The sequence below is a fragment of the Colossoma macropomum genome, unplaced genomic scaffold (genome assembly GCF_904425465.1).
Source record: "Colossoma macropomum unplaced genomic scaffold, Colossoma_macropomum, whole genome shotgun sequence".
NCBI lineage: Eukaryota > Metazoa > Chordata > Actinopteri > Characiformes > Serrasalmidae > Colossoma > Colossoma macropomum.
Genome location: NW_023494791.1, coordinates 46,089,918 through 46,117,613, shown reverse-complemented (window position 1 = coordinate 46,117,613; position 27,696 = coordinate 46,089,918). Strand labels below are relative to the sequence as shown.

Sequence of the window (27,696 nt, the reverse complement as noted above, 5' to 3'; positions counted from 1 at the left end):
AAGTCTTCAAAGAGTAACTCCACCCTAAGACCTTTTTTCATTAACAGCTGAAATGCACCGCACTGTAGTAATAAAATATACCAGCTTTGCTTGAAATGTGAACACATCTGTATTGATATTGATAAGTGACCCTTATTATTTCCACAACGGGGAAATTTCACCTCCGCATTTAACCCATCCATGCAGTGAAACACCACATACACACTAGTGAATACACTTGCCCGGAGCAGTGGGCAGCCCTATCCGTGGTGCCCGGGGAGCAGTTGGGGTTAGGTGTCTTGCTCAAGGGCACTTCAGTCATGCACTGTCGGCTCAGGGGATCGAGCCGGTGACCTTCCGGTCACAGGGCTGGTTCTCTAACCTACAGCCTATGACTGTCCCCTGTGAAACTAACATTTTTATCGTGGTCAGTTCCGCCTCTGCAGTGCCCCTCTGGTTCAACTCTGCTATAAGCGTGGATGATGTATCTTCATACGGTGACGTCACAGTGACTTTACCGCCCCCTGATGATGTCCTACTCGTGCCGTACTCATAAATATGAAAGCACAGGAGCCGAGAGTGGTAGCAGAGAAAAATCATCAACCTCGTAAGACTCTCAGTTTCAAAAGTGCCATTTGATTGTGTCGCTCTCCATGTTTTCTGGTAGCTAACGTACACTAGCTTTAAAAACACAGCAGCCCAGCCCACCTGGTTTCCCTTCCAGCTCCACCTCTGGAGTCAGCTGAAAACAGTGGGGTGTAGTAACTCTTTAACTGGTGCATTGTATAGCAGCGCTTTGACTAGCAAAGAACTACCTTGTTTAAGGTAACCAGATTTCCGAATTGAAAACCAGGGACATTTCCAGTTCAGCGGTCAATATATCATTAAAACAGCCAATGTTTTTATCTATGAAATAAAAAAAGGGACACAGGTCCAGTTTCATGTATTTTGACCATGATAACTGCTGTACTGAAACACACTATGCTGAAGGCCGACTGATAAAACTGAGTAGTGACTTTGTAAACGGTCAGAAAATCATACAGTAGCAACCATGGTGAGTGAAGCGATGGTAAGCTGTGGAAAAAGAGAGCCACGATTACAGAAAACAGATCCGTGGCTATAGCCCAATATCCAGAGCCTGAACACGTCCCTGGGCAGGTCCAGTTCTGGAGAGACGGCTGCTATCGATATGTGTCATCTACAGATGGCTAAAAAGGTGATGCAGATTGAAAAAAATGATGCACTATTTGTAGATTGCGTAGTAGCTACATTCAAGTAGACTGTGATTAAGCATGTAGATGCGCTGCATGTGCTGATGTAAAAATAAGCATGATCTTTTATGGTTTCTTTAGCTAACCATAACAATAGCTAGTTTCGCTTGTTATTGATTGTACTCTGGGTGTTAAAAGAACATGTACTAGAGGCATGTGTGTGTGTGTGTATGTGTGCGTGTGTGTGTGTGTGTGTGTAGGGGGGGGGCACCAAAACTTTAACAAGCTCCAGTCTCCAAATGTGTGTTCTTGCTACAAGATCACGAGACACTAGTTGTCAAGTTAATCCAGCTGTGTTTGAGCTATGATAAATTGAAATGTTTGCAAGAGTGGGCATGACATTCTTGTTTTTCACTAGAAATGCAGTGAATACGTTTTGCACCCTAAAACTCATGCCCTGGCAAGTTACGCTACATGTCAGTTCCTTCCTTAGAGGTATGATAAAGGGTTAGAAATAGAAAGTGTATGTAACACCCTTAGGTCTAAAGGCCTGCTTGAAAGGATATTGAGTTTCTAAACAAATTACACCAGCGTGCCAGCAGTTTCTTGGAAAAACAGTTGAAAGAAAGAAGAGCTCACATGCAGAAACTTGGACTATATCCTTTCTTTTTCTGTCTCTCAGAGTTCATCCAGTCTGATACTGCAGTATGTAAACAGTGCAGAACTGAGTTACAATACTGCACAGACCTACCGGACCAGTGTTCCTGCCAGTGGTGGACTCGGTCGGTTTGAAGGGCAGGGGCGAAAAAATAACAAGGGCACCTACCGCACAACATGGGGCACCACTATGTTATAAAATGCTATGTTGCAACATGAATGATGAGAGATTGATGAAGATTCACATTTATGTCATTATGTTATGTGTGACCCAGATTCCACAGGGAACTATACACCGATCAGGCATAACATTATGACCACCTCCTTGTTTCTACTCTCATTGTCCATTTTATCAGCTCCACTTACTATATAGGTGCACTTTGTAGTTCTACAGTTACAGACTGTAGTCCATCTGTTTCTCTGCATACTTTGTTAGCCCCCTTTTACCCTGTTCTTCAGTGGTCAGGACCCCCATGGACCCTCACAGAGCAGGTACTATTTGGGTGGTGGATCATTCTCAGCACTGACGTAACACTGACGTGGTGGTGGTGTGTTAGTGTGTGTTGCGCTGGTCTGAGTGGATCAGACACAGCAGTGCTGCTGGAGTTTTTAAACATGTCAGTGTCACTGCTGGACTGAGAATAGTCCACCAACCAAAAATATCCAGCCAGCAGCATCCTGTGGGCAGCGTCCTGTGACCACTGATGAAGGACTAGAGGATGACCAACACAAACTGTGCAGCAGTCTCTGACTTTACATCTACAAGGTGGACTGACAATGTAGGAGTGTCTAATAGAGTGGACAGTGAGTGGACAAAAACTCCAGCAGCACTGCTGTGTCTGATCCACTCAGACCAGCACAACACACACTAACACACCACCACCACATCAGTGTTAGTGCTGAGAATGATCCACCACCCAAATTGTTCCTGCTCTGTGAGGGTCCATGGGGGTCCTGACCACTGAAGAACAGGGTAAAAGGGGGCTAACAAAGTATGCAGAGAAACAGATGGACTACAGTCTGTAACTGTAGAACTACAAAGTGCACCTATATAGTAAGTGGAGCTGATAAAATGGACAATGAGCGTAGAAACAAGGAGGTGGTCATAATGTTATGCCTGATCGGTGTAAATCTTACATGACCATAGGCCCAAGTTTTATTACACACTTCTATAACATAAGAATAGCTCCACCTATTTGCACTGAAGTCCCTGTAGTTACTGAATAATAGCCTTAGTACAGGTGGATCCAACCCAGGAGACACTTTTAAATGCAAGTATTGGGTTTAAACTGAGTCGAATAGCTAACGATACAAATGTTAGAAAAGCCAATGTGGTCTGAAGCCAAACTTACGCTAATGATTCGTTTCGGATTCAAATTTCCCGCTCTGTTCTGTATGACTCTGTTGGGGGTGGGGTGTATAAAGCTCTGGGTTCAAGGACTGGTTCCTCAGACTGGGTGATGGTGGCAGAGATGGACAGAGCGCGTTTTGATTAAACATAATCATTTCTGCAAACCCTGGTCTCCTGACTGTCTGTCCGTGGCAAGATCAAAGATTTACATCACCTCAGTTCATGACAAGCTTACTGCTTTAATAAACAGTGCAAAACCCACACACAGCCTGAGGAATCATGAGAAATTAATATTTACTCAATAAGTGCTGAAGGACTGCTGTTGTGAGTACAGTAAGCCTCAAGGTTCTTCAAAGCAGACTGAAACACAGACTGGCGCTGTTTTGTTTTCACAATACATGAATCAATCAGACCTCAAAAGGAACTCAAGAGGTGGTCTATTTTCGGGGGAGGTCTGAAGTGGTTTCACATTCACATATATACAGAAAACCACTGTGCAGTCCGAGATCACTTGAAATGCTGCGATGGGCTCTAATTTATCTGCTGAGGTCCAAATCAGAGTTTGGGCTTTTGTGATAAAGTATCTGTTTCATGTGTTCAGCTCTAAAAGGCTAAAAGGCACCTCATTATGGGAAAGAGTGCTCCATCAGCTCCTGCTGCAAGAATTTACATGAGCATTTCCTAACAGTCTGTTGTTAAAACAGGCAGATTATGCAGACACTACAGTGCTGAGAAGCACTGAGTAAAATTTGCTCTAATGTTGAATTTCCTTGTTTGGTGCAGACCACTCTAAACATGCATTTACACTACCAGCAAACTAAACCAGGTTCTAAATCACATAGGTTTAAAATTATTACCCTAGAGATGTAGATTCAAGGTATTTTAAGGCAGAATAGTCCCTAAAATAAACTTATTTTTTCATATTTACCACTATTTTACCATCAACACAGTTGCAGAAGCATTACTTTTATTTATGTATGTGAGTTCGGACCGTCCCTTCAACGTATGGTGGTAGTAAGACGAGGAAGTGTAGAGAACTGAGAACTTGGGCTGGAGTTCTGGGCAGCTTCTGCCTGGATCTAGAAGGCCACCCCCCCTAACTGTGGTAGGATTGATATAAGACTGTATATAAGGTGGTTGTGCTTGTGAATACTTCATCATGGCAAATGGAAGGTAGGAATGGGAGGATGAAGTTTCCGGGATGGTTCACCTCCCAAATTCAATGATTCCATAACTCCATTAAATGTTTCACAGCTTAAATGGCTTACGGAAAAATGTCCTCTCACTCTTAAAAAAGATTGTTCTTCAAGGGTTTGCATGCTTAAACGGTTCGTTGCATGGTGAAATAGTTCTTCAGATTGATGGAGAACATGTTGTATGCAGGAACTTGAAAGAGAGCAATTTTCAAATGGCAAGAGCTGCTATTTTTTATCATAGTCTTTTAGTCTGTTATCAACAGCGATGATATGTTGCAAGTTTTAAGTAGGGAAATTTAACCTAATAACATGGAGCTTGTGAACGGCTTTTGGATGAATTTGACTAATCCGAAGCAGCCAAACATTCATATGCTGTTCATTCATTGCACACTGTGTTAAGCATTCAAGCCCCAAGCCAAAAAATGCATAGGCTGGTCTTCTTAGGTAAAAAAAAATGCGCATACCTCAATTTATAGAATCGTAATTAAAACTGTGATAATATTGGTCAGAAATATTGGTCAGAAAAAAAAAACAATTAGATATTTTGCCAACATTTTTCAGCCCTATTTCCAACAAAAAATTCTTGTGACTACAAATTTCACATGGACCTCACTCATTTCATGGGTCCTTTACTTTTAAGTAGCATTTTGATTCACTCAGCAAGGCTAACAATGGTTTACTTTCACATTCTCACACTGGGTTTACCTTAAACATGCACATTTGAAGCTTGTAATGTCAAAACAATATAATCTTTACCTTGTGTGTTGCAGCTTTCCAGTTTTACAGACCAGCTGGCACATTAAGTATGTATGCAGCAGCCATTAGCTGTAGTCTTTATGGTGTTTGAGTGCAGATTTCCACAGGATTGTCACAGATTCATCATTGAGCCATGAGGCCCACTCACACTTGGACCAATTGACCAATAGTGCTTCTACTTTGACTCTGGCAACCTCTGAAGGGCCGGGGCCTTCATTTAGCAGCACTGAACCTCCAAAATGGAGGAAACGCCAATTTTAGCAGTATTAAGCATGAACCTTTCACCATCTGACCCACTGACCTTAAATAAACACATGAAAGAGACACTGCATGATATGCAATCAGTCATGAGACTGTATTATTAACTATCTTTACTTTTGCGATTTTACTGTTTGTTTTAGATGAGTTAGCCAGCATGCTAAATGCAATGTTAGCCCCTTGGCTAACTGCAACTGCAACAAGTAACCCCACTGCCGCCAACCACTCCAGCTATCTATACTTTTTTTGCTAAAAATCAGTTTGTAACACTGTACTGTGGCAGTTTTATAATAATCTCACATAATTATGTTCACTTTTGTTTTCAATGTTTATGGAAGGTGAGTTAGCAGGCTTGCTAATGACTATGTTAGCTCCTTGGCTAACTGCAGCCTAGATAGCAAGAGGATAGCAGGCCACTGTTGGCAAAGCTGATGGCCCACTGGCTTTTTGCTCATCATCTTAACTGGTGGTTAAACAGAACATTACACAAAATGTGTATTTTCATCTCACAGTCCAATTAACTCATTTTTCTTTCTTTCATCATTCTTTGTAAATTAGTTTAGTAAATAATTTTAATTTAGTGTCAGCAACAACAAAACATGGGCTGAGTCTTTTTATTTAATTTTTGCGGTAATTGTCTTAGTTTATTTTCCGAAATAAAAGTCTAACTTAAACTCTGTTTGAGGATATTAAAAACTAGGACAAGACAATAGAAACAAGACAATAATGTGGGTGGTGTGAGGGTGGACCAGCAGTGGCAAATAGTCAGCAGGCTGCCGACCTTACCAAGCGAGCAGGCCGATCTATGCTTGCTAGCTGGGAGCTGCAAGTCACCCCACAGCTGCTACCAACCGCAGTTATCTACACTTTTTGGCCACACATCAGTGTGCAGCATTATACCCTCATGAGTAATATATATTTTTCCAATTTAATATGCTTACTTTTGTGTTATTAATATTTATGGTTGGCACGTTAGCTAGCATGGAGGATTGTTTTGTCACCAATCTTCCAAGCCAAGCTTGGTCACACCTTTTTCGCAAGACGATGCAAATTAAAAATGTCAAATGTGACTTTAGCCACAAGCTAAGTTGCGGCTAGTTGGATTGGTTTGTCTGGGCCCTAAAGCATGTTTGGCCAAGACATAGTGCAAAGAAGCATTTTTGAACCCTTTCCCAGAATTCTCAGTAACCTTTTTAGAGTAGCCTACTGTGTAATTTTTGTATGACCACAATTCCTCCGTTGTTCCTCCAAACACAAAGCCAAGCGTTGGATGGAGTGGAGTAAAGCGCCACCACTGGACCCTGGAGCAGTGGAAACGTATTCTGTGGAGTGTTGAATCACACTTCTCTATCTGGCAGTCTGATGGACAAGTCTGGGTTTGCACAGGAGAACATTACCTACCTGACTGCACTGTGCCAGCTGTAAAGTTCGGTGGAGGAGGGATGATGCTTTGGGGTTGTTTTCAGAGGTTGGCCTATAACCCTTAGTTCCAGTGAAGGGAAATCTTAATGCTTCAGCAGACCAGGACATTTTGGACAACTGTATTCTTCCAACTTTGTGGGAACAGTTTGGGGAAGAACCTTTTCTGTTCCAGCATGACTGAGCACCAGTGTACAAAACAGCTCCATATAGGCCTGACTGGGTGAGTTTGGTGTGGAAGAACTTGACTGGCCCTCACAGAGCCCTGACCTCAACCCCATCAAACACCTTTGGGATGAACTAGAACGGAGATTGTGAGTCAGGCCCTCTCATCCAACATCAGTGTCTGACCTCAGAAATGCTATTCTGGATGAATGAGCAGAAATTCCCACAGACACTCCAAAGTCTTGTAGAAGCTTCCCAGAAGAGTGGAAGCTGTTGTATCTGCAAAGGGGCACCAACTCCATATTAATGCCTATGGATTTCGAATGGGATGTTATAAAAGCTCCTGCAGGTGTGATGTGTAGGTGTTCTAATACGTTTGTCCGTACAGTGTATGTTTACGAGTTCCTTTATTCAGTGCTTCCTTCAGATCTCAGCATGTCTGGCTGCTGTTATAGCTTCTTATGTTTCTGTAGACTGGACTAGTAAAAGTATGATGAAATTATGATGACATGATGAAATTCTGAGGAAATATGTCAGTGATGTAGAAATCAGTATTTGCTGTTACCTGTTTGATGTTGAAAGAGTTCAGGTGGAGCCACTGTTTCGAGTTAATTACAAAACATTTCCTGCAGAGGTACTTAATCCACAGAGATGTAGGCGAGGGTACAGTCACAGAACACTGTGCCCAGAAATAATGTGTTACCGTTCAAAGGTTTGAAATCAATTATCATATTCATATTTTATACACAATTTATACAAATTATACAAAGTAGGTTTAAATACCAGAGTGTGCTTTAATTTATTTTGCTTAAATTAAATTTTAGATAAAATTTTGTTATCAAATTACAGTATTTTTGTGGTTTTCTTTCTTTCTTTCTTTCTTTCTTTCTTTCTTTCTTTCTTTCTTTCTTTCTTTCTCTAATGATCTGAATCAACATTCTAGCATATCACAACCATTGTAAGCATCTCTCTGCAATGAAACAGTTTTTGGAACACACATAGTAAACAAAACTTCAGTGTCCTTGCCAGTTTACTTATGCACTCACTGAGCACTTCATTACACTCATGTACCCCTCAAGGGTACATCTGAGTACCCTTAGTCATGGAACATAACTGTACCATAATCCATTGAAATGATATTATATTATATTATATTATATTATATTATATTATATTATATAAGTTGTATTGACTCCACATATCTGTCTCGTCTCCAGGCTTTTTATTTTATTGTTCTGGTTTAAAACATTAGTTTATGAAAAGGTCCAAATTTGTCCTTTTCACCTGGAAACATTTATTTAAGGTTCACAACTGGACCCCAAAGAGTAACTACACCCCACTGTTTTCAGCGAACTCCACCCCTGGGGCACTGCAGTGATGTACGGGTTTGGAGGTGCGGCTGAGAGGGAAACCGGGTGGGCTTGGCTGCTGTGTTTTTAGAGCTCTCTGACATTAGCTACCAGAAAATATGGAGAGCGACAGAATCAAACGGCACCTTTGCAACTTTGAGGTCTTACGAGGTTGACGATTTTTCTTCACTACCATCCCCATCTTCACCGAGGGAAGGTGTTTCTGATCAGGCAGTGTGTTGAGCCTTAACAGTATGAGCCACTGACTCAAGCTGTCGAAGAGTTAATTCCCAAAAACCATGACAGCCAGCTTCTAATTATCTGTTCAGCAGGTCCACATTTGACATAACCCGAGTCCTGATTTCATAGATGAACTGAATTCCGAATAGATGGATTTCTTTGAACACTAAGTTTCGTTCAGTTTGACATCAAGCTATGAAAATATACTTCTATTAGGCCATTAGGGAACCATTTCCTTCTATACAGGTGGTCTTGTGCACACAGTACAAATCTTTTACTTGTTGAGAATGTTTAGAGGCTGGAGTATATTATTATTATTATTATTATTATTATTATTATTATTGAACATGCATTTTAGCTATTAATGAAACAGAAAGGTCTTAGGGTGTAGTTGCTCTTTAACACCACTGTTGTACCTGTGAGGGAACATTTACATTGTTTGTACCACGATGAAATGAAAACTGTACCTGCACAGAACCTTTATTTCTAACAGTGTAATTACACCTCCTTGTATCTACACTCATTGGAAATGTTGTCAGCTCCACTCATCATACAGAAACACTTCATTTTTCTACAATTACAGACTGTAGTCCATCTGTTTCTCTGCATACTTTGTTAGCCCCCTTTTACCCTGTTCTTCAGTGGTCAGGAACCCAATGGACCCTCACAGAGCAGGTACTATTTGGGTGGTGGATCATCCTCAGCACTGCAGTGACGCTGACGTGGTCTGTGTTGCGCTGGTCTGAGTGGATCAGACACAGCAGTGCTGCTGGAGTTTTTAAACACTGTGTCCACTCACTGTGCACTCTATTAGACACTTCCATCTTGTTGTTCTACCTTGGAGATGTAAAGTCAGAGACGATAACTCATCTGTTACCACACTGTGTCAGTCATCCTCTAGTCCTTCATCAGTGGTCACAGGACGCTGCCCACAGGCTGCTGTTGGCTGGATATTTTTGGTTCTTAGTCCAGCAGCGACACTGAGGTGTTTAAAAAATTCAGCAGCACTGCTGTGTCTGATAGCAACGACTTACTGGGTTGTTTTTAATGCCATTTGACTCTATGTGGGGAGGTTTAGCGTCTTTCAGAGATGTCCTTATGTGACCTTTGTCCGAGGTTTCCCCCTACACTCCTTCAGCAGTGGCCTGTTAAAGGCTTATTCAACAGACAAGTGGTGAGATCATCCTCTAGCCGCCCAGGTTACTTGCTGTCGAGAGGAAATTCTGGATTTGCTGGTTGGTAAGGTGATAGAATCGTCTGCAGCAGTTTTTTGTTCCGTAGATTTATGAGCAGGAACATCATGCAGCTAGCAAACAGCAGGAAACACAGCACCGAGAGCACAATTACTGGAATGCTTGTTCCACATCTGGCACCGATTTCATCTAAAAGAGAAAAAAATAAGGTAAAGTTATTTAGGCACCACACATGCCTGTAAACAGAGTTTTCCTTGTCGAAATGATTAGACCCCCCTCCACCAAATTACCTTAAATGTGGCTAAACCAAGGCATGTTTGGTGTCTTTAGTTTTGCATTGGAGCTGCAAGGCTAATGTCTCAAATAATGAAAACTTAGGCACACCCATGCTTTTCTCCAGCTACACAACATATTTTTGTCTGGTTTTACAGGTAACGGTTACACAGTGTCAGAAATCACAGAAGCAAGTCTATTAGAGATTACTTACCACTCCACATGATTTGAGGGAAGCATGAGATGATTTAAATCTAGCAGGATATTAGCTCACATTGCTTGTTAGTCCAGACAAGTCAAAGTTTATTTATGTAGCGCTTTTTACAGCAGGTGTTGTCACAAAGCAGCTTTACAGAAAAATCCAGGTCCGAGCCCCCATGAGCGTCACCAACGGCGACAGTGGCAAGAAAAAAAAACCCTAGGGAGCAAGAGGAAGAAACCTTGAGAGGATAACAAACAGCATTAATATAAAATATTAAAATACAGAAATGGAGGAAAAACAGATGAAGCGATGGTTAGAATTAAATAGTTTGAGTCTGTGGAGCAGCAGCAGCAGCAGCATCAGAAGGGTCAGTTCATGAAGGTGAGGTTTGCACAGCATTGTACAGCGTGCAGAAGGCGGGCGAGCAGCGGGCACCCGATCAAGGAAGAAGAAGCAACAGCATCAGACACCACAGGATGGGCAGCTCAGCAAAGACAAAGAAAACACACAAAGAGTTAGTTCTGTAAAGAGTGACTGATTACAGTTTACACGGTTAACAGAGTGCAGCTACATTCGCCTCGTAGCTCCAGCGCAAAACTAAAGAAGCAAACTTCAGACTAGGCCTGAACGATTTGGGGAAAGCATCTAAATGGGAATTCTCTGACTAATACTGCAACTGCTATTTAAACTGTGATTATTTTCTATAAATTAAAGTTCAGGACTTTTTTTTTGCCAAAAAGACCAGAATATACACTTTTTTCTGGCTTGAGGCCTGACCCATGAATTGTGGATGTGTCACAACAATGGAGGTTTGGTTGCCTCAGTTTGATCTAAGTTATCTACAGGCAGTTTACAACAAGCTCTGTGTTATTATAAGTTAAATTTCCTAAGTTAAAACTAGATAGCATTTGTGATTATGTAGACTATAATTTTTTAAAAATTATAACTATTATGCAGTTTGAAAACTGTACGCTCTTATATAAAAACGATTAATCTTTCAGCCCTACTTCAGACACTGAAAGGGGACCAATCATGCGTTTTCCGGTTAGTGTGTTATGTACTTTTTATGCATGTAAACAGTCTGCAAAATCAGAAAGCCCAAAGTTTACACCAGAGGGAGAAACTCTATCCCATAGAAACCAATTTTCTCAGCTGCCTGAAACTTGGAATTCCAGCCTTTTCCCTTTGTTACAAGATGATGTAATCTCGTAACACAAACCTTACTGCCCACCTACCAACAAACTTGGCACGCTGGCTCTACCAGCTTGTTGTACTTCTTTCGACTTTCAGGATGGGATACAGCAGAACTGACTTCACTGTAAGAAATGCCACAACAGTGTAAGGGAGGAACTTGTAGCAGGATGCCACTCTGCGGTTGACCAGTCAGAACAGAGTGGGCAAGCTGAGCAATCAGAGCACAGTGGGCTCACTGGGAGGCGGGGCTTAAAGACACAGGAGCTCTAACAAAGCTTTGCATAGGGTGTATAGAGATGTACAGTATATGGAAAATGTGTTTTTTGGAACACTGAAGCTGTAAATCTATTTCAGTAGACCCAAAAAATAAAATTATGAACACTGAAAAAGAGCATAATCAGTCCTCTAATATATGTCCTATAATATGAACATACGTTTGAGCAAGAATGCATGAGACTGCAGTTAAAAATTGTGGTTCGGTTTGGATCATCTGTGATGTTAATGTTTGTGTGGTCATGGTGCCACCAGCTTAGAAACACAAATATTTTTGTGCAGTAATGCTTGGTAAATGTGGTTGCACAAAAATGATATTCAAGTAATTCTTTTATTTATTTATGCATGTCTTATGAACCCAGACAAGCTATGCTGCAAATCATTTCCTTCCATAGAGGATTTAGAAAAGATTAAATTGGAAAAGGTAAATTGCAAAAGTTTTGAGTTTCTCAACAAGCAACACTTGCATGCCAGCAGTTTTTTGAGAAGAAACAGTTGAAAGAAAAAAGTGCTCACACCCAAAAAGTCAGTTTCCATCTCTCCTCTTTCCAGTTTATGCAGTCTGGCAGTGTTGTATGCACACAATGGATAATTAAAACAGTCACAACACTGCACAGACCTACCAGACCAGTGTTCCTGCTTTACGGATTCTAGAAGCCTCCTATATGCTATTGCTGCCAGTGACCCGGACATATGATGGGAGTTCACTCATCTAGCTTGGAGTGGTTTTACTGCCAAGAAGGTCTGCAGAGTGGCGACGGTTCGTTCTGTTGAGGTGTCTTTAGCCTGTATTGTATTCATATTCCAAACCAACCACACTAGGATTCATTTGGAAGTGAATTAAGAGGTGAACCCTTGGCAAGTTCGCTTAAAATGAACCCTTGTGTGGTTGTGTGTTAGGCTGTTTCACACATACAGGCGTTTCACATACAGTTCTATTCAAATCAGTTCTGTTAAAGTAAACCTGAATGGGAACCAGCTGAAAACAAACCCAGTGCTTTTTGTATCCACAATGTAAACAAACTTTAAAGGGGACACCATTTTCCTTCTGGTCTTCTTTAACATTGACAAGATCTCCACTTCCTGTTCACCCCACAACTCACCCCTGGGTGACACCAAATTATGGGTAACGTTGTTCAAGTTTATCATATAATGGATGGGAGTGGCTGGCGAAGTGGGTAGCGCTGTCACCTCACAGCAAGAAGGGCCTGGGTTCAATTCCCGGCCAGGTAACCAGGGTCCTTTCTGTGTGGAGTTTGCCTGTTCTCCCCGTGTCTGTGTGGGTTTCCTCTCACAGTCCGAAAACATGCAGCCAATTGGACGTGCTAAACTGCCCCTAGGTATATATGTGTGTGTGTGAATGTGTATATCTGTCTGTCTGCCCTGTGATGGACTGGCAACCTGTCCAGGGTGTATCCTGCCTTCCGCCCAATGACAGCTGGGATAGGCTCCAGTGACCCAGAAGGATAGGTGGTTTAGATGAAGGATGGATGGGAGTGGCTGAGCCATAATTCTTCAATAACCCAAAGCTAATAAAAACCATTACAAAGTCACCATTGTTCCTGTAGTCAAATCCACAGACCACCTGACTAGTTTGTTTTTCCCACTAAGTGCTGAAAGACTGTAGCTGTCTATGCACGGAAAGCCCCGAGGTTCTTTAAGGCTAACTGTAAATACTTCTTTTCAATACTTTTGTTTTTTTATAATGCACAAATCAGTTGGGACACAAAAGGAACCTCAAATGAATGTGAAGGACAGTCTGAGTTTGGATCACTTTAAGGTCTGTCTGAACTCTGTTCACAATAAACAATGACTCTGTGGTCTAGGAATGGTCCAGGGAATCATTCATCTGCCAAAGTTCACACAATAGTTTGGGTTTTTGAAGCTCATGCTAGATGAATCTGGATGAGTGTTTGTAAAGGGTCAGTTGTTAAAGCAGGCATATTATGCAGACACTACAGTGATGACATGCACTTAGAATAACATGCTCTGATGTTGAATTCCCTTGTTTGGTGCGGTCCAGAAATGCATTCCCACTCATGGTGGAGGGGTACAATTGAGTGTAGAAAGACAAAATAGTCCACAAAGAAAACATATTATTTTCAGATTTATCACTACTGTACCATCATCAACATCCTACATAAAACTCAGAAGACTCGTGTAGGTTCACTAGTGGTTTTGGATAGTAAATAAAATTAATATTACAATTAATATTTGTGTTGTAGTCATGGCGACCCCTGGTTCCTATCACCTTTGCATTTCAACCATTGAATTATGCAGAAACTTAAGAAAAATTATTGGAATTCTACTTTAAGTATAGAGTGGCTGTGGGACTTCTGTTAGTTAGCTGGTACTTTTGGTGGGTGGTGGGTGTAAAATTAGTGTTCTGGCCCATTATTAGCCAAATGAAAACCAGTGTTAGAGTTAAACTAATGCATTCTAGGTTGAATATAAATACAACTGCAGAAGTAATATTTCTAAATTCACAGCAAAAATGGCTTACATAGATGTGCATATGTTGTAATGTAGTTCTGTGTTCAACCCTGAGAAAACTGATAAAGCTTTCATTGTATAAATCTGACACTAACTTTAGCAGCATCACTTTAAAATTCTGTTTGGCCACTTTCATGCTTTTATATTAAAGTTCTGTATATCGGATTTTTTTTTAATAAAGCACAAAAAGGACATACATTTCCTGAAACACACTCAAGCTTTCAAGAACAACGGTAGCTTTATTAGTTTTTAATAGCTTGATGCTATCAGAGTGTTCCAAATCATGAATGTCCTTTTTGTGCTTTATTTCAAAATTCCAATATACAGAAACTGAAGCAGTATTCATACTAGTGACCGAACCTCCTGCGGCTTGAAGTGATGCTGGAGTACGCCTTGAAAAAGCGTGATGAAATTCTGAGGTAAACACATTCCGTTCACCCAAATCATCCACCCTGGAAAGATGGCAGTGGTGCAGAAATCGGTATTTGCTGCTACCTGTCTGGTGATGAAACAGTGCAGGTAAAGCCACAGGCTGCGGTTTTGTTTTATCAAATCTATCAAATTGCAAGAGAGCAACAAGAAGTTATTAAACAAAATTACAAATAATCTAGTTATAATCATTTTGGTCTCGATACCACCCCGACATTTTCACATATGAGGCATTCAGGATATTCATTGTGTTGTGTTTCTTTTCTTTTGTTTACTACTGTGAGTTTATTGGCTGGTTGCAAAGCAGAAATATGATTACTGCCTGACTCATGGAGACCTGGAGTTCCCCCATTATGTGATTCCTCAAATGCATGTAAACGCGTTGATCAGATTACTGACAAAATCTGATTTTCTGCAGTTATCAGATTATTAAGTGCACATAAACGCACTCATTGACTCTAGACTTGGACACAAAGCGTGTCTCTGACGAAAAAGAGATTTGTGAATGTGAAGCAGTCTACAAGAACTTTCACATATACCCATATAGATTCTATACTAAGGGCTCTTCCTTAAAAATGTACATTAAGTGAAGTTTAAAAAGGTTTTTAACACTAAGTTTAATATAATATTGATGTATAGATCCCACTTTGGGTAGATGAGCCAGCAGAATGAACTGTGTTTACTGATTAGGGTTTTAGTATTCCTGAGCCCATGTGGTTATTTTTATTAAAGAAGCACGTTGGGTTTTAATGCAAGACCATCTGAGGGATCGAAGACCTCGAGCATTCAGTATTGGTTTTTGCCCCTGAGCGTTTACGCACAGAAATGTCTAAACACTTCAAACACAAAAACTGCCCATCCTTTGATGTCTGATGCTGTTGCTTCTTCAGCCTTAAGTGAGTGCCCACTGCTCGGCAGCCTTCTGGACCAGTTTGACCACCATGGAGTTTCCTGCTGTACAACGCTGTGCAGACCTCTCCTGGGAAGGACAACTGCCAACAGAGTCTGCCTGGGGCAGCGGAGAACCACGAATACCCATTCAGGGCTGGGATTTGAACCCACAACCTTCCATTTGGTGGTTCACCTCTCTGACCAGCAGGCTAACATTTACTTTGCACCTCAAAATTTTAGTACATCATTTTTAAAAAGCTAGGAAATTTAGTACCTTGATATGAAGAAAAAAGCATTCTCTACTAAGTATATACGACTACATACACTGTTTAATCTAAAAGCTCACCTTGGGAAGATGATTCCAGGGGTTTGGTGTTGTCTTATTTACATAATTGCCTTATTTGCATAATTTTAACATGTAGGTCATTCACTGAAGTTTAAATATGCTTTAAAAAACCTTACTTAACTCCCAGCTCAGCTGACTCGATGCTGAAGTTCTCATATGGAATAGACTGGAATGGAATGCTGTTATTGCTTTTCTTCAAGTACAACAAAATGTTGTTTTGTGACTTTCTGAATATTAGGCTTGGGCAGTTTTCCCTTTTTTTCACCATGACTGGGTGCCAAGTGGTGTAAAAGGGTCTTAAGTGATGGAAAAACTTGCTTCTGTGCTGCCTCATCCTGCATAACTTTGTAATTGCAAATAAACAAAAAGTTTATTTCGCTTACAGTCACCAAATAAGTTAACGCAATGCATGATTTTCAAATGTCAAACTATCTATCTAACAAGTGCTAAATGATAAACAGTGCTACCAACTAGGAGAGAGGAGCTGATTAGCATTAGCATAGCTACCATGATAACAGTTCCCCAAAGAACAAGTTGGATTTTGGCTAACTGAAGCACCAACACATGTTTAGAATGATAATGATTCAAATCTGAGGGACTGAAGGCGAGCAGCTGGCGCTGAAGGGACAGTGTAGTCTGATCAGTTCACTTAACTGTAGCTTAGCAGCTACCCAAACAGTGCCACACTCCACAGTACAGATTTAATTCTGACTAACTGCTGCTCTGCTCAAATGAGTGTGGACGAGAAAAACTAATGTTTAAGAGAGTAAAAGTTGAGTGACTGGTGTTGGAGTGGCTGCAGTCGTGGGCTGGAGGTTAGGGAACCAGCCCTGTGACCGGAAGGTTGCTGGTTTGATCCCCTCAGCTGACAGTACATGACTGAAGTACCCTTGAGCAAGGCACCTGACCACCAATTGCTCCCCGGGCGCCGTGGATAAGGCTGTGCTCACTGCCCCCTAGTGTGTGTGTTCACTAGTGTGCATGTATGTGGGTGTTTCACTGCATGGATGGGTTAAATGCAGCAGTCTAATTCCACAGTGTGCAAACACAGTTAGCTGATGGTTCTGAATTCAACGTAGCGTTTTGGCTAAGCTAATGAGGCACAGCACAGGCCCGGTTCTGGCTAATTGATACTGGGATTAGAGGACTGGTTTTAGAGTAAAAGCTAAAGTCGAATGTGTTCTGTGGTCAGTGCAGCTCTGAGTGGTGGCTGAGCAACTATTATGCGTAGCTTTTCCAAAGTGCATAAAGGAAAGTCAGTCCACTCGACAGCCAACTTAGTGGCCAATTATTTTCACGATATTTCAGATGCTAGTTTAGCATTACAAGCTGTCCCATTAATGTTCCAAACAATTTCCACAACAAAGTGTTCTCCTTTATAATGTTTCTAATGTTATAGTATCTGGTTTTGAAAGTTTTCCTGGCTATGTTTTTGTAGTGATGCATGACCCTGGGTTTTCGACACCCTGACTCCACTTAATTTTAACCAGAACTGCACCAGAGCCAGTGATAAAGGTATACAGCTGATATTAAACCATCCTAAATGTACTTTATTAGATTATTGTTTTGAGCAGCTACAATTACAGTGATATGATGAAAATTCATAGTCATACATAGACATCGGCCTATTTCACACTATGTTGCTGCTGAAGGGAGCTTGAGGCTACGGGACGAGGGAAACTCAGAGTGATGTACTGGATAAAATTATTTCCCAAGTAATAATTCTTCAAAAATGAACCACTACTAACCAGTGAACCAGATTTAAAGTGATGTTTTCATTCTGAAGCAGTTCCGTTTTTCTTTTCACGAGGCTAAAGTTGGCTTCTTATCCAAGTTTTCTGTTCCACCTTAAATGACGCAGCAGTTGTGCAGGCACCAAAACTTTTATGATGACAGTTGAAGAGTTGAAGAGTCGATCCAAGCATTTCGATTCTAAAAGTCTTTGGCGAAGATGTGGAGTTGAAGAATTGACTCTTTTGAATTCAACTCCCCATCACTAGACTTTGCCCTCATTCACTCGGGGCCACCTACAGGTAAGCACCCACAACACCAATAAGTGACCCCTCTAACACATAAATGGGTGGAATGTGTTTGACCATTCAGATGTTTAATACATCATAATTTTAAAGTGCCATCATCATTTTTAAAAGCTTCAATAGACCTTATGACCGGCCTACTGAATACTGAAGTTTTGTGTCAGGCAGCCAAATGGAGCGTAACGTTAGCTAAGCTTACAAACTTCCTGAATTCTAATAACCTTGTAAAGGATTGTGCAAAAGGGCTGACAGTGAAGGAATAACTTAAAAATAATGCTATTATCATATCCATTAGGCCAAAAGGCAGACAGCTTAAATTCTATAGTAATTCTGATATTGTAAAGTCACTAGTGCATATTTGAGTGTAGTTCCATTTTTAGTGGAATACATGGGAATGGTGTATATTTACACTAGTATATCGCTGCTGTCAGAAGAAAACCTTGTATCTCCTTGAATGGACCAAAAGAAACGGCCCAAAATCACTTAGAAAAAAGTCTGGTTCCATTGACTTACATTAAAAGTAAAATATGTTTTTCCTTCTCCTGTAAAGTTACCATTTTGGAGATACAAGGTTTTCTTCTGACAACAGCAATATGGTTTGATGAGTGCGTGAAAAATGGGCCTGGCACATTTTAATCAGCTGTCAAATAAGTACTCTTACTATTTCATTTGGTTCCTTTGAAGTTGTTTGTGAAGCAGAGATGATCCACTCCTTGATGTAATGTTGAACAAACAAACTCAAACAATAGCGCATTATACTTCACCACCAACGGCTTCTTTGTGTGAGCTTTCCCATAAGCTTAATACAGATTCACAAAGCTGAATGAATGAGGAAGGCAACGTGATGAATGTCATGTGCAAGGAACAGATTTAAATGTGCATGCGCAGATTTGTATCTGAAACAAGTGCTCCATTGTGACTCACTAACACTTGCATGTTCACACTTAACACGTTTTTCAGTTTTAGCACAAATGGAAGTTGAGCTTTACCGTATGTGAGGCTCATGGGTCTCTGCAGGTGCTGATTGAGACGCTGGTTCATTAATGTGAAAGTCACATTGAGTGCTGGACTCTGCGTCACGTAACTGCTCTTTAGACGATAAAGTCCAGCTGCTCCATCCGGACTCTCTGTGATTTCTGTCTGGTGGGTCAGGTTCTGGCCCTGGTCACCTAACCACCTGACATCTGGCTTAGGAAAACCCTCAGCCTCGATCCACACCGTCATGTTGGAGCAGCTGAAACTGATGCTCAGTCTGGGCTCTGTGTAGAAGGCTGAGAAGTAAACAGACACACAAACACGCTGGTTTTTATGCAGGGTCTTGGATACAGTGCTGTGAAATATCTTGGACAGCCATGGAAATAGTTTAGAGATATTTATCTAAGCAGTAAATGTATTTTGGTGAGGAGCCAGTTTTCCCCACAGCCTAATCATAGACTAAAAAGGATTCCCTAATGGTGACTGGCCATTAGCCCTGCAATTTAATTTAATGCTAAATCTAGTGTTTGCATAACAACATTGCAAGCGGTAATCATCGGGGTCCAAACACCATTCAGCACAACAAGTCCAACGAGGAATTTGCTGCCAGTAAGGCGTCGTTCTGAAAGTAGAAGGATACATTGTGTGCAGTTCTGAAAAAGGCCTCCATGTCTCATGATTGTTGAGGGGTCTCCAAGGGTCTATGTTAAAGTGTATACACATCAACCTTTTGCACAAATGCCCTACCTTTGGAAAAAAAAACAAAAAACATGGACCTGAGTTTCAAACCTAGGATCTCCTGAAATGAAAGCTTTGCCAGTTAGCACAACAGGGCTAATACCAGTGCAATGACTTATGAGATAATTTTTCGTTGGTAATATTAGGGGGCCAAGCACAAATTTGACAATTTGCTGGTGTAGCCCTCCCTAGAGATATAACAGATATAATATTACCATCTATACTATTTCAGCAAATTCATGCATAGAATTGTATAGATGTTGTTGCTGTCATAGCAAAACTTTCTCCAGAATGGTAACCTTATATGGGAAGAATTGTGGTTTTTATGCTAAATTGTGTCATGGTGCTCATTTCTATGTGAATATATGGCAGGTATGGTTAGCACTTCTAAAACATGGAACAACTGCATGTATCATAAAAATCACAGGTTTAGACTAATTACAGAAAGCCTGTAAACAACAACCAGTGTATAGTAACTGTATAGTTTCAAGTAGCTCATTAGAATATCCCATTATTTTATTATTATAAGCCCTACACATTGTACATGTTAACTATACAACCTATATCTGGCCAAAAGATGAAAATTTAATGCAATTCCTCCAACAATGTGTTTATAAGTGAAGTGTTATTTTCAGAAAATGACAGCCTACAAACAGTCTTGTCCATACCTCCATATTCCAGCTTCACCAGTGCTTTATCTGTTCCTCTGGTGTTGCTCACCATACACAGATATTGGCCCTCGTCCTTTGGTGTCACCGCCTCTATCCTGAGTGAAGCATTTCCTTTCAGCAGCTCCGTCACGAACAGTGACGTGCGGTTCTGGTAATCTGTGCTCTGCCGAGCCAGCTGGTCCTGTTCATAATAGAAACTGTGGACAACCCGGTTATCCTCCTTCCGCTGCCATGTGACCACCAGGTTGGACATGTCAAGATAAGAGTCAGGGATGAACTCACAGCCCAGGACAGCCGGCTGACCACGGATGCCCACCAAACGACCAGCAGGCACAGTCACCTTAAAAGCTGCAAAAATACAGACACATGTAATGATAGCATGGTGAAAATTCAAATGTGCACTCTTAGCCCATTTGTAGTCGATCAGAAAAGATATTTTTTGGTATCTTAGGTTGCTTCTTTCACTTGGAGTTGTGCAGCAAGTATGGCTGAGTAAGGAAAGCTTATACCACACTAGTTAGCATGGTGCCAGCATGGTGGTAACTATCAGACTTCCTGGCAGAAACATAATAAATTCCATGGGGTGCACATTCAGTATGAAAAAGCCGCATGAGCACATTCAAATCGGCTCAACAGGCAAGACCTGACACGAGCTTTTGCTGAGGGGACATAAAAGGCTATTGGATTAGTGCATTCAAGTATGAAATGCTTAGAAAATGACATGAAAAGCAGGATTAAATCTAAAGGCATGGTCAAAACAATCGGTCCAAAGCATCCAGAGGCAGACTTTTATAGAGAAAATGTAGACAGAAGTCAGTAGGACAATTTCAGTGATTTCCTGCTCAAATACACCCAATAACCTGGTAATTAGGCCGCAATGATAGTGCAAGCTGCATGCCTAAATCATTGTATCTCATCTTCTGCCTCAAAGCGTGTTGAACTGTGTCTAATACATATTTTAATTGACATACAGACAACATTCAGGCTTCAGGATGGCTGCTTTGAAGCATAAGCTTGTTTGCATAATGCTAATTAATGAGGCACCACACACACACACACACACACACACCATTTTTCACCAAAATACATATCGCTTTAACATGTATATATATATATATATATGTATGTATATATATATATATATTCTGCAACGCTTAGCTTCATGTTCTTCCATGGTGTGAAGAACGTTTTGCATGTTTAATGCGAAATGGCTCATTGTTGAGACCCTTACAGCGGTGGTGACACACAGATATAGCCATTTTATTTACTATCCAAAACCACCAGTGAACCTAAACGAGTCTTTTGAGTTTTTATTTGAAAATAATAAAATAGTAAAATAGTGACAAATCTGAGAAAACAAGTTTTCTTTGGGGACTGTTTTTGTCTACACCATGCATGTAGTCCACCGGTAATGTATTCTACAAGTTTTAGGTCAAGAACGTCTCAAGATTATCATAAAACAATGTGTCAAAACATCAGGCACTGTGTTCATAAACATCTCATGTAATAACTTTCTGTGAGGGAGCTTTTAGAGGTGGACATCTGGTTCCTATCACCACCACTGTGGGCAATTCTGACTCGGCAAGAAACACATTTCACAACAAATGACTCTGAATGAGCTTCTTTACATTTTCATGATTTAATACTGAAAACAAATCGGTGGAATTTCCCCTTTAAAAGTACATACTGGAGCTTGTCTAGGCTAAAGGCTGTTTAAACACTTGAACAGTTTGACTGCTGAACAAGGGGATAGCCACCACTGGACACCAAGCCATGGATAGAAAGTCAGTACCTGGAAAAAAATGTTATCTTTTAAATGAAATGAGAGGATGAATCATGCTTAATGTGACCAGAACCAAAAATATCAGCTTTGGTTTCAGGATGACTGTATTTTGGAAAAGGTCCCCAAACATTTGATGGGCAGCGCATCATCTGCACATGTTTAAATCTGTTCTACTTGCTCAATCTGCAGACACTTGTCTCTAATAACAGATGTGCATTCCAGCTAAATTATCAGCTTGCCATGGCTGGCGTGGCACGAGGCATGAAATCCAGAGGAGACCATGCCCGGAAAATGATCTGCATTGAGTTCCCCACATCCGAAATATGAAAAGAAAAATATGATGAATAACTGGAGGGTACACATTCATTAGAAAAAACCTTTGAGCATTTTCGAATCAGCTCAACAGGCAAGACCCGACACAATCTTTATCCAAGGGGAGATGAAAAGCATTTGGATTAATTCATTCAGAAATTAGAAGCTTTTTGAAACTGAATGAATGTTTTCAAAGCCCCCTCTGATCTCCTCATCTTTCTGACGCCCTCTTCCCTTTCAACCTTCTCGTTCTCTTCTAACAGGCCTGAATATCCCTACCCCTAACGTCTGAACTGATCTGATATCGGGCTTTTTCTACAGTAGCTTCTTCAGAACATAAATTTAACAGAAAATTAAACAGAAGCCTCAAAAACTAAACATAATGTATGTTTTTATTCAACCCAGTTTCCAAAAAAGTTGGGGTGCTGTGGAAAATGTAAATAAAAATAATTTTCAATGATATGCAACTCATTTCAATCTTGTATTTGATTGAAAAAGTACAAAGGCAACACATCAAATGCTGAAACTGAGAAATTAGTCTTTTGTCATATTTTTTGTTCCATAAAGCTCCAAATGTTATCAGTGGTGACAGGTCTGGACTTCAGGCAGGTCAGTTTAGGACCCAGACTATTTTACTACGAAGCCATGCTATAATACACGTAGAATGTGGTTTGGCATTGAAAAATGAAAAAGGATGGCAGCATATGTTGCCAAGACCTGCATATATCATTCAGCATTAATGGTGCCTTCACAGATGTGCACTAATGCACCCCTATACCATCACGGAAGCTGGCTTTTTAACTGTGCACTGATTATAAGCCAGATGGTCTTTATCCCAGCGGCTGCAGTGTCCATGATTTCCAAAAAAGAATTCTGAAATTTGATTCATCAGACTACAGGACACTTTTCCACTTCGCCTCAATCCATCTTAAAGGAGCTCAGGCCCAGAGAAGGCGGCGGCGTTTCTGGTTCCTCTTTATATATGGTTTCTTCCTTGCATGGTAGAGTTTTAACTTGCATTTGTGGATGTGGCGACAAATTCTGTTCACAGACAGTGGTTTTAGAAGTGTTCCTGACCCATGCAGTGATTTTCAATACAAACTACAAAAGTCTGTTTTTACTGCAGTGCTGCCTGAGGGCCCGAAGATCATGGCCAACTAATATTGTTTAGTCTTGTCCTTTGCATACAGACATTTCTCTGGATTTTCAGAATCTTTTAATGATATTATGTACTGCTGATAATGAAATCTCCAAGTTCTTTGATATTTTATGTTGAGAAACATTTTTCTGGAATTGTTGCTACTATTTTCGCACACAGTCTTTCACAGATCGATGAACCCTTCGTCATCTTTACTTCTGAAAGACTCAGCCTCTCTGAGATGCTCTTTTTATACCTAATCATGTTACTGATATGTCTCCAATTAACCACCAGGTGTTCTTTTCACATTACACAACTTTTTTTAAACGTGTTGCTGGCATCAAATTTAAAATAGGCATATATTTTTCAAAAAACAATAATATTTCTCAGTTTCAACATTTGATATGTTGTCTTTATACTATTGTCAGTTACATTTAGGGTTGAAATGATCACATCATTGTAACCCAACTTGTTTGGAAACAAGGTTGTAATGTCAGTTAATATTGGTTTGAGATTTGGCAAAAAGATTTGGTTGTCAGCCTCAAGAAGTCATCTTGCACACACCAGATAACAATATTCAGCTGCACTGGATCTTAAAAGCACCTGCATGCATCAAAGATCCAAACTTTTTTTTTATCATGAAATCTTTAATATAGTCATGATGAGACAGGCAGTGCCTATAGGTATTTAGCATAAAATCACTGCTATGTCATGCTTTCAGGTATGTGGCTGGAGCAGATCCTGCAACTGCTCAGGGATAACTTGCCAACAGAGGTTGTATTTATAATATATATATATATATATATATATATATATATATATATGTGTGTGTGTGTGTGTGTGTGTGTGTGTGTGTGTGTGAAAAAAGTGTTATTTGGAGCAAGGCCATAGAAGGACCAATTTTGCTTCCCATCAGAGCCTTTCAAAGGATAGTTCTTTAAAAAACCCAGGTTCTTCAAGGATCCAGCAGTGGTTCTTCTAGCCCTATTTGACACCATTATTTTTAGATGCAAAGCACCTGACGGACCTGGCTTCTAACTAACTAACTGACTGACTGATTACCTGACTGTCTCACTCACTCACTCACTCACATTTGGCAGGCTGAAGACTCTCCACAAGGGGAAGCTATTAGCACTCAAACAGCTTTTGGTGCTTCATAAAAAAGTGCTTCGCTGAAATGCCACTTTTAATTAAAAGTGTACATGTGATCGACAGTGTTACAGTGCTGACCAAATAACCTGGACAAAACTGCAATCAGCTGAGTTCTAGGCTATTATTAACAAACTAAAAATGCAGGGAGAAATAAACCCACATGAGGACAGTCAACTGAAAATATAACACCATTACAACTAAACCCCCCTCACACATAAATTTACACATAAACCTCCTCTCTAACAGCAGATACAGCATCCCCACCTGCCATTAGCCCATCTTGCGTACTCAAATGAGGATATCCCTGAATGGATGGCTTGCTATTCACAAAGCCCCAATGCTGGATGTTAGTATCACAGGTGTGAAACTGATGAGAATAATGTTTTTGGGGTTATTGTGGATTAGCATTTTCTTTTCTTTTCTGTTTTATAAAAAAGGGGGCTGTAAACACATTTTTCTCTTCTTGGGAAAGTATTGAGACATTTTTAGTTTTGCCCTGGTGACTGACTTAGCATTAAAATAATCTTTACAATATGTATCAGGGCCAGGCTAATGTAGGTTAGCATTCTTGAACAAATCTATTAGCACCTTATAAATTTATGCCAGAGTCCGAAAAAAAGAAAAATCAGGTTTAACATGCAGCAGAATAAAAAGAAAAGTAGCTCAAAGTCACATTCGTAAAAGCATAAAAAGCGGATCTAGAAGCTGCATCTGCTGGCAGCTGAAGGGTAAGATGATGCTAATTAGGGGTTACAACTCTCATTTGGAAGCAGTAATTCTCTACGCAAAAGTGCAATAAACCTTCTTGGAGGTCTATTTTTTTCATTTTTACCGAATTCCAGTCGCTGCTGATTCCCACCAGCTAGCTTTCTATCACCATGATCCTACCAAAAACTACCATGTGCTGTCTCCAAAACTCATAAGCCACTTTATCTTTCAGTTGCCACTTATTTAGTGCAATAAAATGGAGGGAGAGGGAAAAACCCTGACAGCTGGCAGAGGGAAAGATCAGCAATACTGAACAATGGGAGTTACACCACTTTTCTTCTTTGTCTGTCTTCTTCATGCATTCTCAGTGTCAATTCCAAAAAGAGAGAACACACGTGCCTCAAAATACTAAAATTAAACACGATCTAGACTCATTTTTTAATCCAAAGGACTTTAAGTAAAACAGTTTTGACGACATTATTAATGCTTACGGAAGGGATAAAAACACATTGGACTCAATGTGAAGATTCCACTGCGTTAAAAATCGCACTGAATCCCTTTTATCGTCTGAGAAAATCTTATTTGGTGTGAACTAACTTTTGCACAAACTTAAAACAGGGGCTGCGCCCTTTTGCCCTAACTTAGCTGACCTCGGAAAATAGGACAGACAGTAAACATGGGTTACAAAACCACTGAAATGCTGATGTGCTGCTCTGTAATTATATAAAAAAAAAAACACTGAAATATGCCACATCAGCAGTGTGGGAGGCTGCAATATACTGACTACAGCATCTCACCTGTCCATAACAAACGGAAATCTACCAAAAATAATTCCTATGTCATTCTCAGAGGCCACTACTCTAAATAGAAATATTTCACTGTCAGCTAATTTAAGGCCTTTACAGCATTAAAGGCTGCCAGCAAAGCTCTTTCAGCTGCTCTGCACCATGCAGCAACATGTTGGTTGGCAACCACATCAATAATCTTACACTTCAAGTGGATTCAGATAGACTTTAGTTATGCTCTTCCATATCCATACAGGGTAAGATGAGTCTGAATCTATTACTAACAAAATGTACCATAAACTGACAAACCAAAATTTAATGAATGAGTTTCTATTCAAAGTAAAACTGGAATATGATACAAATAGACTCAAGCAATCAGTCACAAGCCAATATTAATTATCATTTAAAATGCTACCCAGAGAAAACCAAGGAAGGCCTTTCAAGCATTAAATAAAAACATATGCAGATATAAAAAAATACCCAGAGCTGACAGTACTGTTAAGAATGATGCTTAAATTAAACTAAAAAAAAACACCCAAAACTGTTCTATCAAGAATAATAGCTTACACTCTAGCAAAAAGGGTTCTTTATAGTACTAAAAAGGGTTCTTTGACTCATAGCAATACTGGAACCCTTTTGGTGCTGTATAGAACCAGTTTCTGAAAGGTTCTTTAAATAAATCACTGTCTATCCTAGAGAGGAAACAGTACTATCAGACCACTCAGGCATCCATATGGTTCTTTAACTTTGCCTTCATTAAAGAACTTTTAAGGACACACTTTTACAAAAGCCACCCAAAGCAGGGAGTTCTCAAAAAAATATATTTAAGAAGTGAGATCTGTGGTCCTGGAGAACTGCTCAGCTCTGAGAAACGCAGAGTGAAACTCAGGAAGAGCCTCTAATGTAGCTGATCAGTTAAATCAGCTGAGCAGAAAATCCTCAGAGGTGCAGAGCAGTACAGGGGATCTTCAGGACCACAGCTGTATATATACAGGGTTATCTACACGTATGGGTCTACTTGCATAAGCAGCAGCTGCCGGTTTAGCAGACAAGCACATTCCAGATAACTACAGATAGAGTGAAACAGAGCCTTTACCTGCACACCTCACCACCAGGTACAGCGCAGAGACGAGCCACAGCATCTTGGACAAACCATCGTTTCATTTAGTCGCCAGAAACAGGTCTTGCTTCAGAGCTGAGTGATGAACATCTGCCTGCGTTCATAACGTGTAATTATCAAATTATTAGAGTCGCCGTCCCGTTGGCGCCACCTAGTGGAGAACAATCAGCTTGCATTACATGAGCTCATACTGAAGTCCTTTTTATTATTATTATTATTATTATTATTATTATTATTTAGCTGTATTTTAAAGATACTCATATTTTATATTTTTCTTGCTTTTTATCCCCCCCCCGCCCCCGAGCTCCACTTATGACATTTGTGCAGCTTTATTTACCAAAAACTGTCAAATGACCATTTTCCAACCTCTCTTTATCGCTTAAATTAAACAATGAAACGTGTT

At 40.3% G+C, this 27,696-nt stretch overlaps 1 protein-coding gene across 1 annotated transcript; it reads right to left on the bottom strand.

Annotated features, from left to right (window-relative positions):
- Positions 1–9,312: 9,312 nt before the first annotated feature.
- On the bottom strand, positions 9,313–27,400 carry LOC118810988 (CD276 antigen-like). The gene is made up of 4 exons (XM_036575170.1): positions 27,270–27,400; positions 20,293–20,643; positions 18,901–19,182; positions 9,313–9,963 (listed from the first exon to the last, which is right to left on the bottom strand). Exons 1-4 carry the CDS (start codon positions 27,313–27,315, stop codon positions 9,782–9,784), a joined length of 861 nt encoding a protein of 286 aa, XP_036431063.1. The 5' UTR covers positions 27,316–27,400; the 3' UTR covers positions 9,313–9,781.
- Positions 27,401–27,696: the final 296 nt, after the last annotated feature.

Coding starts and splice junctions, on each gene's coding strand:
- LOC118810988 (XM_036575170.1), bottom strand. CDS start 27,315: ATGCTGTGGCTCGTCTCTGCGCTGTACCTGGTGGTGAGGTGTGCAG. Junction 20,644..27,269: donor CCTGGTGGTGAGGTGTGCAG/GTAAAGGCTCTG, acceptor GTATTTTTGCAG/CTTTTAAGGTGACTGTGCCT. Junction 9,964..18,900: donor ACCCATGAGCCTCACATACG/GTAAAGCTCAAC, acceptor TTTCTCTTTTAG/ATGAAATCGGTGCCAGATGT.